Source organism: Camponotus floridanus, unplaced genomic scaffold (assembly GCF_003227725.1).
Source record: "Camponotus floridanus strain SB8 unplaced genomic scaffold, Cflo_v7.5 scaffold170, whole genome shotgun sequence".
NCBI classification, from domain to species: Eukaryota; Metazoa; Arthropoda; class Insecta; order Hymenoptera; family Formicidae; genus Camponotus; species Camponotus floridanus.
In genome coordinates, this window is record NW_020229293.1 from 104,897 (window position 1) to 121,424 (window position 16,528).

At 25.3% G+C, this 16,528-nt stretch overlaps 3 protein-coding genes and 1 non-coding gene across 4 annotated transcripts; all 4 read right to left on the reverse strand.

Annotated features, from left to right (window-relative positions):
- Positions 1-335: 335 nt before the first annotated feature.
- Positions 336-8,293, reverse strand: LOC105259360 (aminopeptidase N). Its single transcript, XM_025407368.1, has 10 exons — positions 8,220-8,293; positions 6,679-7,199; positions 5,849-6,283; positions 5,275-5,455; positions 4,274-4,412; positions 3,891-3,969; positions 2,867-3,210; positions 1,441-1,721; positions 792-1,006; positions 336-621 (listed from the first exon to the last, which is right to left on the reverse strand). The coding sequence occupies exons 2-10, from the start codon at positions 7,134-7,136 to the stop codon at positions 336-338; spliced, it is 2,418 nt and encodes an 805-aa protein (XP_025263153.1). The 5' UTR covers positions 7,137-7,199; positions 8,220-8,293.
- Positions 8,294-9,901: 1,608 nt separating this feature from the next.
- LOC112637504 lies at positions 9,902-10,021 on the reverse strand. Its single transcript, XR_003122585.1, has one exon. It is a non-coding gene; the product is annotated as a 5S ribosomal RNA (ribosomal RNA).
- A 1,612-nt stretch (positions 10,022-11,633) lies between these two features.
- On the reverse strand, positions 11,634-14,562 carry LOC105255151 (protein son of sevenless). Its single transcript, XM_025407369.1, is given in 10 exon segments — positions 11,634-12,126; positions 12,206-12,431; positions 12,433-12,487; positions 12,560-12,677; positions 12,835-13,017; positions 13,094-13,249; positions 13,338-13,577; positions 13,671-13,860; positions 14,001-14,325; positions 14,439-14,562. Coding segments are annotated over 10 exon segments (1,710 nt in total). The 3' UTR covers positions 11,634-12,033.
- On the reverse strand, positions 14,469-15,670 carry LOC105253381. Its single transcript, XM_025407372.1, has 4 exons — positions 15,413-15,670; positions 15,101-15,322; positions 14,757-15,005; positions 14,469-14,654 (listed from the first exon to the last, which is right to left on the reverse strand). The coding sequence occupies exons 2-4, from the start codon at positions 15,227-15,229 to the stop codon at positions 14,643-14,645; spliced, it is 390 nt and encodes a 129-aa protein (XP_025263157.1). The 5' UTR covers positions 15,230-15,322; positions 15,413-15,670; the 3' UTR covers positions 14,469-14,642.
- Between the last annotated feature and the right edge of the window lie 858 nt (positions 15,671-16,528).

Here is a 16,528-nt window from a genome sequence, read left to right on the forward strand (position 1 = left end):
AAGATATATTTATTTAGATATAACAGATAAATGTAAAAAATACTTATTGTTAGATACAATATATATATATTGATAATTGAGATTCAAAACAAGATATTAATAAACAGTTTTATTTTATATACATGTGCATGTACATATGTATACGAGTCTACATATAAATTTATAAAATTTACCTCATCTATTTGTTGTTTAGAATATACGTGGTTAATGAATATAGTTAATGCTGTAATATAGCTGATTTCTCTATAAAAACAAAATAATAGATTTATATAATTAGAAAATGGGTCAAATCTTTATTATTGCATAAATATTACATATTTATAAAAAAGTAGTCATTACTTCGGTTTTGTATTATATAAATTGTAGAAATTAAATAATCCAGTCCTTGCATGTCTCGTAACAATAACAAAATAACTGTTTATATAATCCATAGTTATTGTCATATTAGTCATTATATTTATATACTGGAGAATGATTGAAGGATCTTTGGAACAAGTTAAAAATTTTAAAATACTATTATCTGATTCTTTCAAATATATATCATACACGTGCATCCAAGTATCGTTTCCCGCTGTCTTCAAACCATTGCAAAATGTCCATTCTTTCCATCCCATCCAAATTCTACGATATTCAAAATGAAATAAAAATAAATTATTAGAATTTATAATCTTTATTTTTATTTATATCTCTTAATCGCATAAATTATCAAATGTTTCACAACGCTACAAGAGCAAATGTTTTTATTATATTAAATGATCGTAATTAAAAGTTAACTGGCAAACCGTAATTACTTGTGTGATGAAGATTTGTTATCACTTAAAAGATATAACCTTAATTCATGTAAAGCTATTGAAAAGCAATAATCATGACTTAAAATGCATAACCATCTTGCAGCCTCTTGCCTCAAACATTTAGTGAAAATGTTCCCTTGAATGATTCTATCCGGTCTAAAATCCGGATATTTTATTTCCCATAACATCTTACTCAATGATTTTATCATTTCTTTCTACAAATTGTTAAGCAACATATAAACATGTATATATTTTAAAATTTATATATAATACATTAAAATGTATATAATTATTTACATATTATAGAAGAATTGATATAGTTTGTGCACATGCATATGCTATTATTTAAAATGCAAATAATACAACAATATTTTTATAAGGTTAAAAACATAGTAATAAATGCGTAATTATAGTACTAAATAATACATTTAAATAATACAATTTAATATTAATGTTTTATAAAAATTTAAAAGCGGAAGTTGTTTCGTGAATCTTAGAGAGTTAAATATTATGTATACTCATCTATAATTCATCGAAATTTATTAATTTTAAGTCATAAATGTGTTGTGTATATTGTTAATATAAATATATAAATTATTTAACATAAAACGCACGTTTTTTTATTTACAAAAGCTGATATTATTTATACCTTTATAGGACTATATGCGCTTTCTGGATATGCAAAGAAACCCGAGATATATTCCAAGTTTTTGAACATAGGATACCATGCGATATAATCTGTATCTTGCCACAGGTAGTGAGAAATATCCACGAATACAGTAGAATTTAGTCGGCCTGTCATCAGAAAGTGAAATGCGTCGTCGATGATTTTAGCACGATCAAGAACATGTATTTTTCCAAAGAATTTGGAGTTCAGGTAGTGCGAAAGTCTATTCCAATTCTTGGCATCATAATTGACGCGATAACATCCTATTGTATTGTAAATAAATTCTATCAATGAAATAAATTAAATTCTTTTTAAATTTCATTTTTGTCAAGTAATAATTTGAAATATCTTTCTATATTCTTATAAAAAGTGTATTAGAAATTATGTATTAAAAATTTGCAATTATTATAAAAAACAAATTGTGGATTGAATATTAAATTATGTCACGCTGATAAATTAATGTACTAAAAACGTTATATCAACTTAAATTTTGACTACATTGATGATAATCAAATTTGATAATCAAATTATACCATATATTTTATTGTGTGTAACGTTTTAATGTATGTACACACAATCTTTAGATTGTACAATCTTTAGATTATATAGTAAAATTTTATTATAATAACAGTACATTATATGTAGACCTAATTTATCAAATAGAAATAATCAGATATAAAAATAGCTAATTTATACATATGTATGTGTAGCAAATTACAAATTATCATATTTAGTTAAATATAATAATTAAACTATCCAATAATTAAATTTTTAAATATTGAATAATTTTGAGCATAGTTGGACCTAAAAAAAGTTCTCTAACTAATATAAAAAGGTTTGCTTCTTTTATAATTTAAATAACATAAATTGAATTATGTTGAATTATATTGAATTATACATATACAGTGTCCCACTTTAACTTTTACACAGTAATAACTCGAAAACAGGCGTTTTGGAAAAAAATTTTCAAATAAAAGTTGTAGAGTTTCGAAAGGGAATGAAGTTAAGAATATCAAGACTTTATATGGAGCTTGGATGTAAAAGCCAAAGTCAACCTAATTCTTTTGAAATGAAACTATTCTATATATAATTTTTGTATAAAATCAATTTCTTACAATATTCCCTGTAAAAAATTGTAAAAGTAAGATAGTAAAAAATTGAATAGTTTACGAAATATTTTATACTTTAAGTTAACAAAATTTTAAACAAAAACTATAAAGTATCTCTTAAAATATTTATTTTTTGATTACCTAAATACTTCTACGCATAGAATAATGAGACAATGAATTTATGTAATATAAAAAAACACGTAATTATTTTTAAGAAAAAGTATAAATTTGCAAAGTGCAGCATATCTAAAAATAAGCTACGTATCTAAAAGTATAATAAATTTATCATAAATATTTACCACTTTGTGAATTGACCAATAAAGAGTCATTCTCGTTCTTGAGATCTGTAATAATATGTGAAATATGTGGTACTAGCCACACGTCAATCGAAATATTTTTCAAATGGGTCTCCGTAACAATACTCATATCTATATATTCATTCAATATCCATATATCTACATTAAAATCTTGTACCGATATATTCAAACTGTTTTTATCATAATTTCTTTCCACATTTATCACAGGATAATAATTTAGCTGTGTCCAATTAGTTATTTTGTCTTCTAATTTATATTTCATTTTGGAAGATGATTCTTGCATGATAGTTTGCATTCCGTTCCAGAAACTACTACTGCTTGTGTAGCTAAAAATCCAAACAAATAAATGATGAAAAAATTAATAAAAGAAAATATCTTAAGAAAAATATTGTAACGCAATTAAAATTTTTAAAGATCGAAGTGAAAAGGAAGAGCAGTAGTGATAATAGTGTAAATTATATCAGATAGGAATTGGAATAATAATAAATTGACAGAAAAATGACAGAAAAAAATAAATAGAATAGTAATTAAAAAAGACAAATGTGTCACAGAAAAGAAATAAAAAAATATTTAAATAAAAAGAATTAAAAGGCACGAGTAGAGAACATATGGGAAAATGTAAAAAACAAGAATTAAAGTGGAAATACAGATAAAAGAAGAAGTTAAGGAAAATTAAAAGAAGACGAAAATTAAAATAATAGAGATAAATTGAAAAGAAAATCAAAATAATAATAAGTACAAACATAATAATAAGATAAGAAGTAAAAATTAACAAAAGTAAAATTAACAAGTTTTGAATTTACTAGTAAAAATTAAATATCAATAAATTTAGAAACACGAAAATGGAAAAAGGAATAGGAAAGAAGGTCGAGAAGTATACCGAAATAAATTTCAAAAATTATTAAACAAAGCAAAATATAATTATAAAAAAGGAAATATTAAAAAATCATTTAAAAATATAAACTTAAATTTATAATATAATTATGTTCTGATTTGTATTACTCACCAATTATTTAAATATGTTATAATACTTTTCCTGAAAACATTTTCTGAGAAAGCTTGCAACGTGTAGAGCATAAGGCTTGCTACAAAAATTGACATTATAAAGTAAAAGTAAAGTGTGAATGAAATAAATTTGGTATACATCACTTGGATATATGTAAATTTATAGACATAATTTCTTTGTGATAAGCAAAATGATAAACAAAAGTTTATTTTATTTTTTTGGTAAATATTAATATTTATGTAAACAGTAATATATAAATAAATTATATAAAATAACTAACTTACATGTAAAACAAGTTAGTTTATTTTTTTATTATAATGTTTTTATATGCATCATTAAAGAATCAATCTATCAATAATTAATTATTTGCTTGATATTGATACCTTTGATGAAACGAGGTACTTCAAAAGAGCTATTGAATTCTGATTTGATAAGTGGCCATGTATCCTTAGTGCTCCAATGAAGAAAATCATGTTGCATTTGAACCACAAAGAAATCTTGTATCCGAAAATCTGGGAATATCTGGACGCGTAAAAATTTTAATCTAAATAAATAATCTAAATATTTAAGTCTAAATATTTAATCAAAACAAATGCTCACACAAATTATCAACATATATTCAAACTGTTGCAATATATTTGAAAAAATATACACATATTCGCTATTGTATTTTTCTTATTAAATTTAAAGAAATTTTAAAATATCTAATGATATTTAATTATATTTTAGACATTTAATCAAATTATGTATTTTTAAAATTATTTAAAAGCATATATATCAATATATATAAATTATGATATTTAAATTTAATATTGCTTTTGTGGTAAATTGTAGCTAATTGCACGGACCTGCGAAATTTTAGGTTCGGTTAGTTAAAAAATTTTCTTATTATTTCATATTTGTATATCTCAGCGAAAAAAAATTGTGCGAAAGTAATCGAAAATGGATTTGAATGATGAAAAATAATATTATACGATGTCATTGGTATTTCATAAAAATTAGGTTTTTCCATAATAAGTTCATTAAATTTGCCAAAATTGCATTTTAGACTATTTAACTATAAATTACTCAAAAATCTGACGTTCTGGAAAAATTCTGCAGTCAGATTCGCGTCAAAAAGTCTATCAGATTCACCAACTCTGCTTTTTGTAATTAACCAAACCTAAAATTTCGCAAGCCTGCGTTATCGTAGATAGATTAGAAATTTTAGAAATACAATTCCGATGTAACTTATGTTAGTATATATTAAATGATAAACAAACAGTTTTAACCCAAAAAAAGGTTTAAGAATATTTTAAATTCTGTATATAGAAGTCTGAATATTTTTACATTATTCTGATTATATGTGTGTGATTGAAATAATTAATGCCAAATATAAAATAACCTGATCGACGGCGTAAATTCCAAATAATGTAGCAAAGCCTTTGCTTAACCAGGGTTCCCACTTATATGGATCAATTGCATTATAAAGCCATTCGTGTACCCCCTTATATCCTATTACTCGCGCTATTTCAATTTTGCGAATCTCAGCATCTGTTTCTTCATTAAAGATAACATCTCCTTCTCTAATAATAATTCGCAAATATTACAATAAAGACGAGAACGCTTGTTATAAATATGTTATATATATATGAAAATTAGTTATATTATAGATAAATTGAATGATTAAATTAAATAGATAAAAAAGAAGAAATGTATAATTGCTTTAACTAGAAGTAATATATCATATATGTTTAATACAAAAAGAGCATACATACGCAAATTACTCTACATGTTAAATTGTAATACATTATTATTATTATTATTATTGTTAATATTATTTATTGGGACTATAAAAAAATATAAAAAGATATATAAATTTGTATTCTATAATATTGAGTAGCGAGAAAAAGTATTATTTCTTTATGTATGTTGACATTTGTCTTTAAATATATTTACTTATATCAAAAAATATTTACCTATAAAGAACAAATCCCAATATTATCTCTTCTGCATCGAGCAACTCCGGAATCGCGATGTGATTAGTTTCTCGAATTTTCCTGATTTGCGGCAAAAACCGCGCAATATTTTGAGCAACATTGTATGCAAATGTCATATATGGCCATATGTCTTTTCTGCACAACAATTTGGTATTCCAACTTGTAGTAAAGGAGAGATTAAACACACCCGCCGCTATGAAATAAACGGGCATTACGGGAGTAGTTTGGAAGCGTGTCCATTGCATATTATTTCCATCCACTTTTATATCCTTCCATATCTTAGGCATATTTGATAAAGCCATGAAGTTTTCATGATGTTGTATAGAAATGCTATAACTAGCACGTAAAGTGTCCTTTAAAAGTGGAAATAATTTTCGAGTCGCAAATTTGTAATAATGCGTTGCGGCTAACCACCTAGCATATATAACAGTATATTTTAAGTAATACAAAAAATTTTCAGTTATTGCTGAAATCTTAAAAATTAAAAGGAAAAATAGAAAAAACAGAAAAAAGGGACAGAAAACGAGAAAAAAATACATCTTAACACACTGTTTAAAAAATAGTAGTAACATGTTTTATATTACAATTGTACAATATAAAAATGCTTTTACAGAATTTATTATTTATCAGACAACTTTCTACGAACTGTAAGAGAGAAAAAACTATGTTTAAGTAATAATTTATTAAAACATACACATATACATATATTAAGACCATGCCTTGATAATAATACAAATACTTTGTAAAGAATTGAAACAAGAAATTAATGTAATTAAGACCTAAATATTTAACATTTAAAGATTACTCACATTCTATCATTTTGTTGATTCATGTAAGTTCTGAATCCTCCATTTTTAGCTAAAAGTCCCATAAATTTCATATTCAGAGTGTAAAATCCTAACGATAAATTGTACGGGAAAGAAATGGTAGTTATACATGTTTCATTGTTATAGATAAATTCATCAGTGCTATGGGCAAAAGCTTCTTCTTCACTTTCTTTAGTTATTTGTGCATCGTTTTTTACCCTAACTCGAGTTATAGTTAGATTTTCTGTGTAAACGTATATATTTTGCGTTTTATAAGGAATATAAATGCTAACATTATATTCGCCATGGAAGACATCGTAGCTGATATTTAGTACAAAGTTGATGTTATAATGTTGTGGATATAATATGTCGAGTTTTGGTATGGTCATATGTTCATCAATAAAAAGAGCCGCCGCGATAATAAATATTAGACTGCAACTTAACACTTTCAGGAACGCCATGCCACTTTTTTCTTTTCAAATTTCTTTCTATCTATATCAACTTGCTCTTAATGTTCTGAGAATCTACCGAGAAATAACAACGCTTGATGTTATAATAAACATGTCAATAAAATGACGTTTAAAATCATAATAGTTCAGGTCATAATAGGTCAGGTTTAATAAACGTTTTATATATAGTCAATAAACACAATATTTAATTAAATTAATCCTCAACATATATATTTTATTTTGAAAGTAATTATTTTTGAAAAACTTTATTATACATATTATTATACATATATATACAATATTTTTATACATATTGTACATATACATATAATACATATATACATATAATATTTATATATTATTATACATATATACAATATTATATATATACAAACTTTATTATACATATAAATAGATTAAAAAATAGGTTTCGAAAGAAAAATTCAACTAACATGAATTTCGCAATTCGTCATGTAATATATTATATAATAACGTTTTTTTTTGTATTCCTTAAATGATGGAATATTATTCTAATAAAAATATGAAAAAATGAAATGTATCGTTTTTAGGTAATCAGTTTTCAAATTTATCATGATTTAACACATTATATATTTTACACAAGTTTTCATATTACATAATTATAATTATAATAATAAATTTTCTTTAATTACTGTTTTATTATGTATGAAAAAGAGACAGTATATAAGAAATATGTACATAACCTTTTATTTTAAAAATCTAGCTAGATAAAAAAATCATAATTTTTTACATATTTCAGTAAATATATAATATTAATTTAAGTTAGATTTATCATATTAGCACAATAAAGAATTTCTTTTTTATGTGTTTGATTTTAAGTTAAATTGAATTCATTTCTAAGATAATATAATAATACACACACATGTAAAATTAAAATCTTTTTCCTCTAGTATCTTTATAAAGACAACAATTTTGAGAAAAATGATTGTCTTTGAATTAAAATACTATGTTGGTTATGCATGTGTGTTAAGATTATTTGCATTGTTCTCGACATATTCAATGTACACATTTTATTTTTTTAAAAGCGGTTGTATATTCTGTCTTGTTATAACTCACCTCATATATTGTGATGTCAGCTAATCAGAATTTAGTTCTTCGATAATAATTAAGATTATAATTAACTCTTTATTACTATAAATTATTACTGATATTGAAAATATATGTACATTAATTTCATTCCTCTCTCTCCCTCTCTCTTGCCGTTCTGAGATACTACCGAGAAATGCCAACATTCGACAAGCGATATCATAATAAGCATGATATGGAAACAACTTTGAAAATCAAAATAATGTAAAACCAGACTACGTGTCTTATCAGTTAATAAACACAATAAAATACTAATATATGATTAAATCAACTTTCTTTTTGATATATTTAATTAATTATTTTTAAAATGCATTTTATAGTAATTAAAAAGTTGTATTCTCTCCATATTCTTTTATTTTTTTTACTAAGAAAATAATCCGTCGCTGTTTGTATCTTAATTTATTGGCTCTAATTGTAGATTTATGGTATTCCATCAATGTCCAAAGTTTTTTATAAATATAATAAAAATAGATAAAAAGGAAAACTAAATATAACTAAATAGTGCAAAATTATATTATAAAATATATAAATTTCATAATTTTGTAAGTATTACATAAATGGTAAAATATTATTCTAATAAAAAAATGTGTGCACGGAAAGATGTAATATTTTTAAATAATTTATTTTCAAATTTATGAAGTTATTTACACACACACACAAATTTTTATAAGTATATGCAATTATTTTACAGTATTATATTAATTCCAAAAGCGTTATGAACTCAAAGTTTTTAATAATTTCGATATAATTTTAATTCTTTATTTTTTAAAGATATGTTGACTAGATCATCTTCCAATCTGGAAATTGAATTTGTGTTTGGATTTCTTGCCTTCGTGGACAAGAGTTAAATTCTGACTGGTTAATACAATATACATATAATTAATATAATATAATATAAGAAATAAAACAAAATAAAAAGTAAATGTGTAATAAAAATATGCATAACGTTTACTCATTGAAGAAAATATAGAATTTGCTTGCGGATATGTGTTATAGTTAGAATTAAAAATTTTCTAAATTCGCCGAAACACAGGTCCAGATTAAAATACAATAATAAAATTAAGATAAAAGATTCCTCAAGTCTAAGTTCGAAAATTATTCATCTATTTCAACGATTTCTCCCAAAAGTAGTGATAATACAAAGAAAAATAATATAAAAAGGAAGAAATAATATAAAGAGGAAAAAAAGAAAAAAAACAAAAATAATAATAATAACGCAAGAAATTCTAATCATAATTCTATATCATAAAATGTACCATATTTTGACGTCTTTTTCTTATCATAATAATGTATTTACTTTTATTTTCTTTCTTATACGGAAACAATTCATTGCCTCTTAATTTCAATTTGATCTTAATGTTCTGGGAATTTAACAGGAAATAATAACGGAATTTTTTTATTAAATATGCATACAAGGTGTATATAAATATTTTTTATCTACTCTACCTATTTTTTTTGCCTTTGTAAGATTTTTTTAGAGGGATCTATAAATTTTCAAACGCTGCTGTTTTTATCACCATTTTTTACGAAATGTATATACAATCTATTGAGTCAATAGTAATCACATAAGAAAATAATATAGCATATAAGGGTTGGAATAAAAAAATTATCTCAACATTGATAATATTTAAATTAGCAAAAAGAAAAGATTGTGCCAACAGTACATGGTGTTCCCAAGCGGTCACCCATCTAAGTACTGACCATGCCCAACGTTGCTTAACTTCAGTGATCGGACGAGAACTGGTGTTTTACAACGTGGTATGACCGTTGGCGATAATGAGCCATTTGATTGTCCAAGATATAATTTTTGAATTTTTACAACGTATTTTGTAAATTTTTATACATATTGAATGCAATTATTTATAAATTTTTAAACATTGCGAATTCTGTTATTTATCACCATTTTTCATGAAATATATAATATATTGATTCATTAGTAATCACATAAGAAAATAATGTAGTATATAAAGATTGGAATAAAAAAAAACCTTTAAAAAAACTTTACAAAATTAAAAAAAATACGCCAAATACATAAAATTTATTCTACCTTATATGCATGTTTAATAAAAAAATTCCTTAAAAATAATTTACAGTAATTTTCCCTCAAAAAATCATTTTTCTAAAAACACAAAACCTCAACAAATAACTTTTATAAAAAAATATTAAAAAATAAAATATCAAAACTAAACATAAAACCAATAATTACTATTAACCAAGTACATAAGACCAATTTGTAAATTTGATATCATGCAAAGATCTGAGAGTCCAAGACATGTTTCCAAAATTCTACTCTTTAGTTATAACGGCGCGCATTTCTTCACACCTAAGAATAAGATGATGACAAAATATTTTACACGATATATTTTTTTTATTTTAGAAAAAATTGCCGTACACTATTTTAGAAATTATTACAATTGTTATTATATAGAGAATATATTTATAATGTTATACGTATGAATACGTAATATATATATATATATATATATATATATATATATATATATACACACAGGGTGTATAAAAATACAGGGACGGTGAAATATTTCGAAAACTAAGCATTTCAGAAAAAATGTTTCAGATGAAAGTTGTAGGATTTCAAAAGATTATTTACTGGAGCTATGAGTTTAATCGTGGATGGCGTCATCAAGGTCAGAGCAAGGTCACCTAGAATTTTGTTAATGGGATCCCCTATTTTTTATTGCATATTTTTGAAGCTCATCTCGAGGGTTTTTCAAAATACTAAATAAAGTGTTTTTTCATGGAGTACTTTTCGAGTTATGATGCTTAAAATAATATCTTAATTTTACGTAAACTATAAAATATCTAGTAAAATATTCATCTTTTGATTATCTTACCTTAATACTTTTTATGTACAAAATAATGAGAGTAATCAATTGATGTAAAGAAAACACACGCTTGTTTTTAAGAAAAAATATGTAATTTGTAATTAACAATTAGGTAACCTTGCTTTGACCTTAGCGACGCCACCCAAGGTTAAACTCATAGCGTCAGTAAATAGATCTCTCGAAATCCTACAACTTTTATCTGAAACATTTTTTTCTGAATTGCTTAGTTTTCGAAATATTTCAACGTCCCGGTACTTTTTATACAACCTATAGACTATATATATATATATAGGTATATATATATATATATATATATATATATATATATATATCAAAGAATTTGATACCATGTAATACATTATTGTATAATATATATATAATGTAAAATGATATTAATAAAATCATGTTTAATAAGTAATAAATAAATATAATAACTGGATTCTATTTAAAAATATGTTGATAATTAAAAATATGTTATTATAGAAAAAAGAATTTAAATGTGTATTATAAAGATACTTCAATATTGAATTAATGGCAGATGCAAATTAATTCAATATTAAATGAGAAAATTTAAGTTAATCTTGGAATATTACTTGTTGCAATGATTCATCCAATGAATTTGCTCTTTTCCTTTTTCCTAAAGATAGAGATGTTGAAAGTTATGTAAGAAGTATGTTAACTGGCGGCGTTGGCATTTTACTGGAACTTTCATATGATGACGGACTAAATAATCCTAAAGATACAATCTCATTCTACAATGCGTGAGAAAAGGTTTACAGTCGTAATCATTATTAAAGTAAGCATTGATGCATACTCAACAAGCTGGATATGCTGTAGTCGCTAATGTTTATAAAATATTTGCAAATTGCGATGTTTGTGGCGATGTTTCCAATAATTTAAAAGCTGGAGATGCTTCCAGAGGAGAATGCGAATTTTCGCTAATTTGAGGTCCGTCTTCTTAACAATCCACAACACAAATTATGATATCTAGCATACGGTGATTTTAAGTTTATCTCAGGCCATTTACGCCGCTGTTGGAACAATATTTTTTGAAAAAAGAACAAAAAAAGAATAATTATTTATAACGATTTAAATATATAGAACATTTACGAATTGTATAGGTGCTTCACATCCTCTTGGCTCTATCTTTAAACTTTCGTTATATAGATAAGTGTCTATATTTTCATCTGACATATCAGGATCAAAAGGGCACATATTTTCAATATATTGTCTTATTTTAGACTCCACAGAAAGACAATAAGGATGATTTTGGTACAACTGCATTTCATCAATTATTTCTACCACTTTTCGCCATTTATTAAAATTGATAAGGTTCCGGTAAATAGGCTGGATCTCTTTCTTCAATATGCAGAATATTAGTCAAATATACACCTGAGAATGAAAAAAACATTTAAATCTTTTAATAATCACATAAAATAATCATTGTCAGTTTGTGATACTTACTTAAGAATGGTATACAAGGTGGATTGACATATTGTAACATTTCTTTATATTTCTGAACGTAATTGTTATTAATCTGTCGCACTTCTGCCAAAGTCTCTCGTAATTCTTCTGATAATTGCTATGAAAATAAACATGTTAAAGAGAGAATGGTTTGACATAAAAGAATTTTGACAAATATACATATAAGCGTAAATATATATATATGAATCATACATGCTTTTGATTCTTCGAAATTTCGCAAAATTTGTAAAACATTTTTTACCTATTATACATACTTGAAACGTAAATTTTAGCCTAAAAATTGAAACCGAATCCAAAGCACCGACAATCGCCAGAACGCCATTAAAATTCTTGAGATCTTGTAGCACCAACATTATTTCAATTGCACGTGATACAATGGCTACTCTCTCTTTAAAATTTTGAGCCTCCACTATTATTTTCTCCAGCCATCTTGTAAACTATCAAATAACGCAATATAAAAATTATTGCAGTATTTGGTACACTTTCGTGATAATTTGAAATCAAAAATCTAACATTTGTCGTGTGTCTTATCATTTTCATTAAATTCGGTGAACTTTTGTTTTTGTCTTCTTTTGTCCAAACACATCCTACTAACTCAACAGACTTTACTGCATTGTACAATTGAAACTCCAATAATGTTAATTGTCTTGCAAATTCAACAGGATGTATCTATAATCAAACTTATTTCTCAATATGAATGTTTTAGTGACTAATATAACTTTCCTTAAAAAAATCCCAACGTTAAAAAATATCATACCGTAAGTATTCCGTAGTGTTTATTATTTTCTGGAATTTTAAGATGCGATTTAATCGCTGGAGGATGATTCTTAAAATGTAATGAGATAGGTTTTGATGATTCGCGCTTTCTTTCTACAATTTCTAATAATAAATTAACCAATTTCTGTGTCACAGATGTGTCATTTATCGTTTTTAAAAATGATTGCAATGTTTCTAAAAGTTTTCCATCACGTTCGAAATCGTGAAAATGATAATCGATCTAATCAAAAACAGTAAATACTTTAGAAAAAACGGTGTTTTAAAAATTGCAAAAATTCAAGGGAAATGGAAAAAATATATATGTATTACTAACCCAATGTCTTAAAACATTAAAAACTCTAAACTGCACCGGATGACAGAACTCTATTTTGTATCCTTTCCAATCCTCTCTCTTCGTCGTTTTACATACAGATGTTTCTTTTTTACCATAAAACAACGAAGGATCTGGTATGTTAAATCTTTCTATCAATAATGTCAATAATGCTTGAGGTGAGCAAAAACTTCTATAAAATAAATTATAAAAAATTAGCAATTTGTTATATTTATATATATATATATATATATATATATATATATATATATATATCGAATAAGTTATATGTATTTATAAGAATTTGTTACAATATGCAATGCTGTTCTTTACCTGTAAGTAGTAAGGAATGCCTTTATAAAAGTTGGATCACTATATACATGATAAGTCAATCTCTCTACTAATTTTATCAAAGTTGCACCCTTAATCAATGGAACATCATTTTCTCTGGTCTCTAAAATAATATTCCCCTCGCTATCTTGTTCAACAAATTTATATATGTGAGCAGGAGGCAGCCTTAATGGATATTTCTTTTCTTCTTCCAAAATACTATACAAAGAACTTTCTAACATACTTCTTGATTTTAACATCATTAAAACCCTCATCCAATTGTTTTTATCCTCAACAGATTTAGCAATAAGAATAACACTAGGATGTTCTCTCGATATAATTTCAAAAGCATTTTTTAACTCTGTAAATAAATATTATGCATTTGCATTGCACGAAAATTTAACACGATATGGCAGTAAAATTTAAATAAACATTTTTTACCTTCGATGTCTTTTCTATCAATAATATCAACTTTGCTAATAAAAAGTTTCTCTTCCAATTGAAATTTATCTTGGTAAGTAAAATTTTTTTCATCAAAATACGTAAATATAACATCTATTTTCATTGGTTTACAAAATATTAGTAACTCATCGACTAAGAAGACTTTTCTATCAGATAATTCTTGTCCATTATTAGTCACTTTCTTTAATGTATCCTCTGTAAACACAAATTATCGATATATAAACATTAACAAGTCTGAAGATAATGTTTGATCATTCTAGACACATGTAATTAAATAATGGTTTATTTTTTATTTACTCTAATAAATTCACCGTAACAGCACTGCCCAATATCTTTTTGATTTTTACCGTGTACAATTTTTTGTATTGCCCTAATTTTTTTTATTGCCGCTTGGCTTCTCCCTTTACACTGCATTAACAATCTTGTATCTTCTTTTGGAACACTCGTCATAGATTTTGTCAATTCCATCTGTAGCGGTTTTAGCAAAACTTGTACTTGTCCCAGATTTTCGTTCTCTACCATGTTAGGGGTGTGCTCACATAAAATCTGTGATTTATTAAAAAATATGCAAGGTAAAACATTATTTCGAAATAAGCGTAAACAATCTCGTACAAATATCTGTAAAAAGAAATATCGCGTACCAAATATTCATAAAAGTGTTGATTGATGTCAGCAAGATGATTAGTCACTTCAGGTTGTATTTTCTCTGTCGAATCTTTTGTAACAGATTCCATAAGAACATCTTGCAGACCGTGATGCCAGGTACCCATAATCGCAAGTGTCGTTTTACTCGATATGAAGTCGTTTTGCGATCTCGATTATGTATTATTTTTTTACGAACAATATTATTCAGCCTTTTTTATCTTTCACAATAATTAATATATATTATATGTAGACCTCAATATTACATCGCTTTTATAAGTTCACATATATCACACTCGAGATATACTTACGTGCGTGTAAACTGTATCTTTGTAATCCAGAAAAACAATTTAATATTGACACGTCTTCGAGATATCACAGCCACATTATTTATTTGATCGTCGATGCGAAAACAGGAACAAAAGAAGTCAATGTTTTAACAATTTAACAAGTCTTAACAATTTAAATTAATTTATTCGAAATTTCAATTCGGATCTCGCAATATTTGACCGAGTATACCCGAAATTTCACAGTTGGCTATTTTGTAAGAGAACATTGCGAGTGTTCTGCTCGAGTTAAAGCTTCGCGTACGTATTCCCGACAAAATTTAATCGCAATGATCTGAAAGTCACCAATCAAAGACGACCGATAATCAGAACCAATCAAAGCTTCTATCGTGTGATTCCAATCTATTAACTGAGTTATTGCAACCATGAGTTTGACTGATACATAAAATAAAATAAAAAATATTTAAAAATAATTAAAGTTTTTATAGTCTTGAACGGAACGTCTCGTTCTTAAAAATACACACACACAAAGTTAAAATAATAATAAATTTCATTATGATACTCCCTAAAAGTGAATCAGTGTATTATTACTGTAATCAATGCTTATTATGCTACTTATAACTGCTTGTAATCAGTGAGTATATATTGTTTTTCAGTTATAATACACTGATTCACTCTAGACTGAATCTTTGTTTGCGTCATATAGTTTATTTAATTAAACTTTATCCGCGACAGTTGTATATGTGACAGTTAATATCCATATTAAATATTTCAATACAATAATATACAAAATCCTCATAATAATAAATAAGCAGTACCATTTTATTACGTTTAAAACAAAATATCATAGCTTTAGCAAAATCAAATTCGTCGAATTTCAATCACATGTACAATCGTAATCGATCGACTGATTTTAATTTTTACCTATCTTGCAAAGTATCTAAGTAAAGTTATTAAATAGCTTTAGCATTGATTATAGTCTCAATTTTCATCCCGAAAAAGTTTCGTTTCGATTTAATCATTTGGTTAAAAGTTATATTGCTGTAAAAATAAATTCACGAAGCAAAAAAATATAAAAATATATTTTAGAAATTATTATTTTATTGAATTATTTACATGAATTATATACATATTTTTTCA

Bases quoted from the DNA above. Each gene is read 5' to 3' on its own strand.
- LOC105259360 (XM_025407368.1), bottom strand. From the start codon at position 7,136: ATGGCGTTCCTGAAAGTGTTAAGTTGCAGTCTAATATTTATTATCGCG. The intron at 6,284-6,678 runs GTGAGTAATCTT...TATATATGCTAG, and splicing joins AATCAACAAAATGATAGAAT to GTGGTTAGCCGCAACGCATT. The intron at 3,211-3,890 runs GTGAGTAATACA...TTGGATTTTTAG, and splicing joins ATAACATATTTAAATAATTG to CTACACAAGCAGTAGTAGTT.
- LOC105253381 (XM_025407372.1), bottom strand. From the start codon at position 15,229: ATGGGTACCTGGCATCACGGTCTGCAAGATGTTCTTATGGAATCTGTT. The intron at 15,006-15,100 runs GTACGCGATATT...AATAAATCACAG, and splicing joins AACACTTTTATGAATATTTG to ATTTTATGTGAGCACACCCC.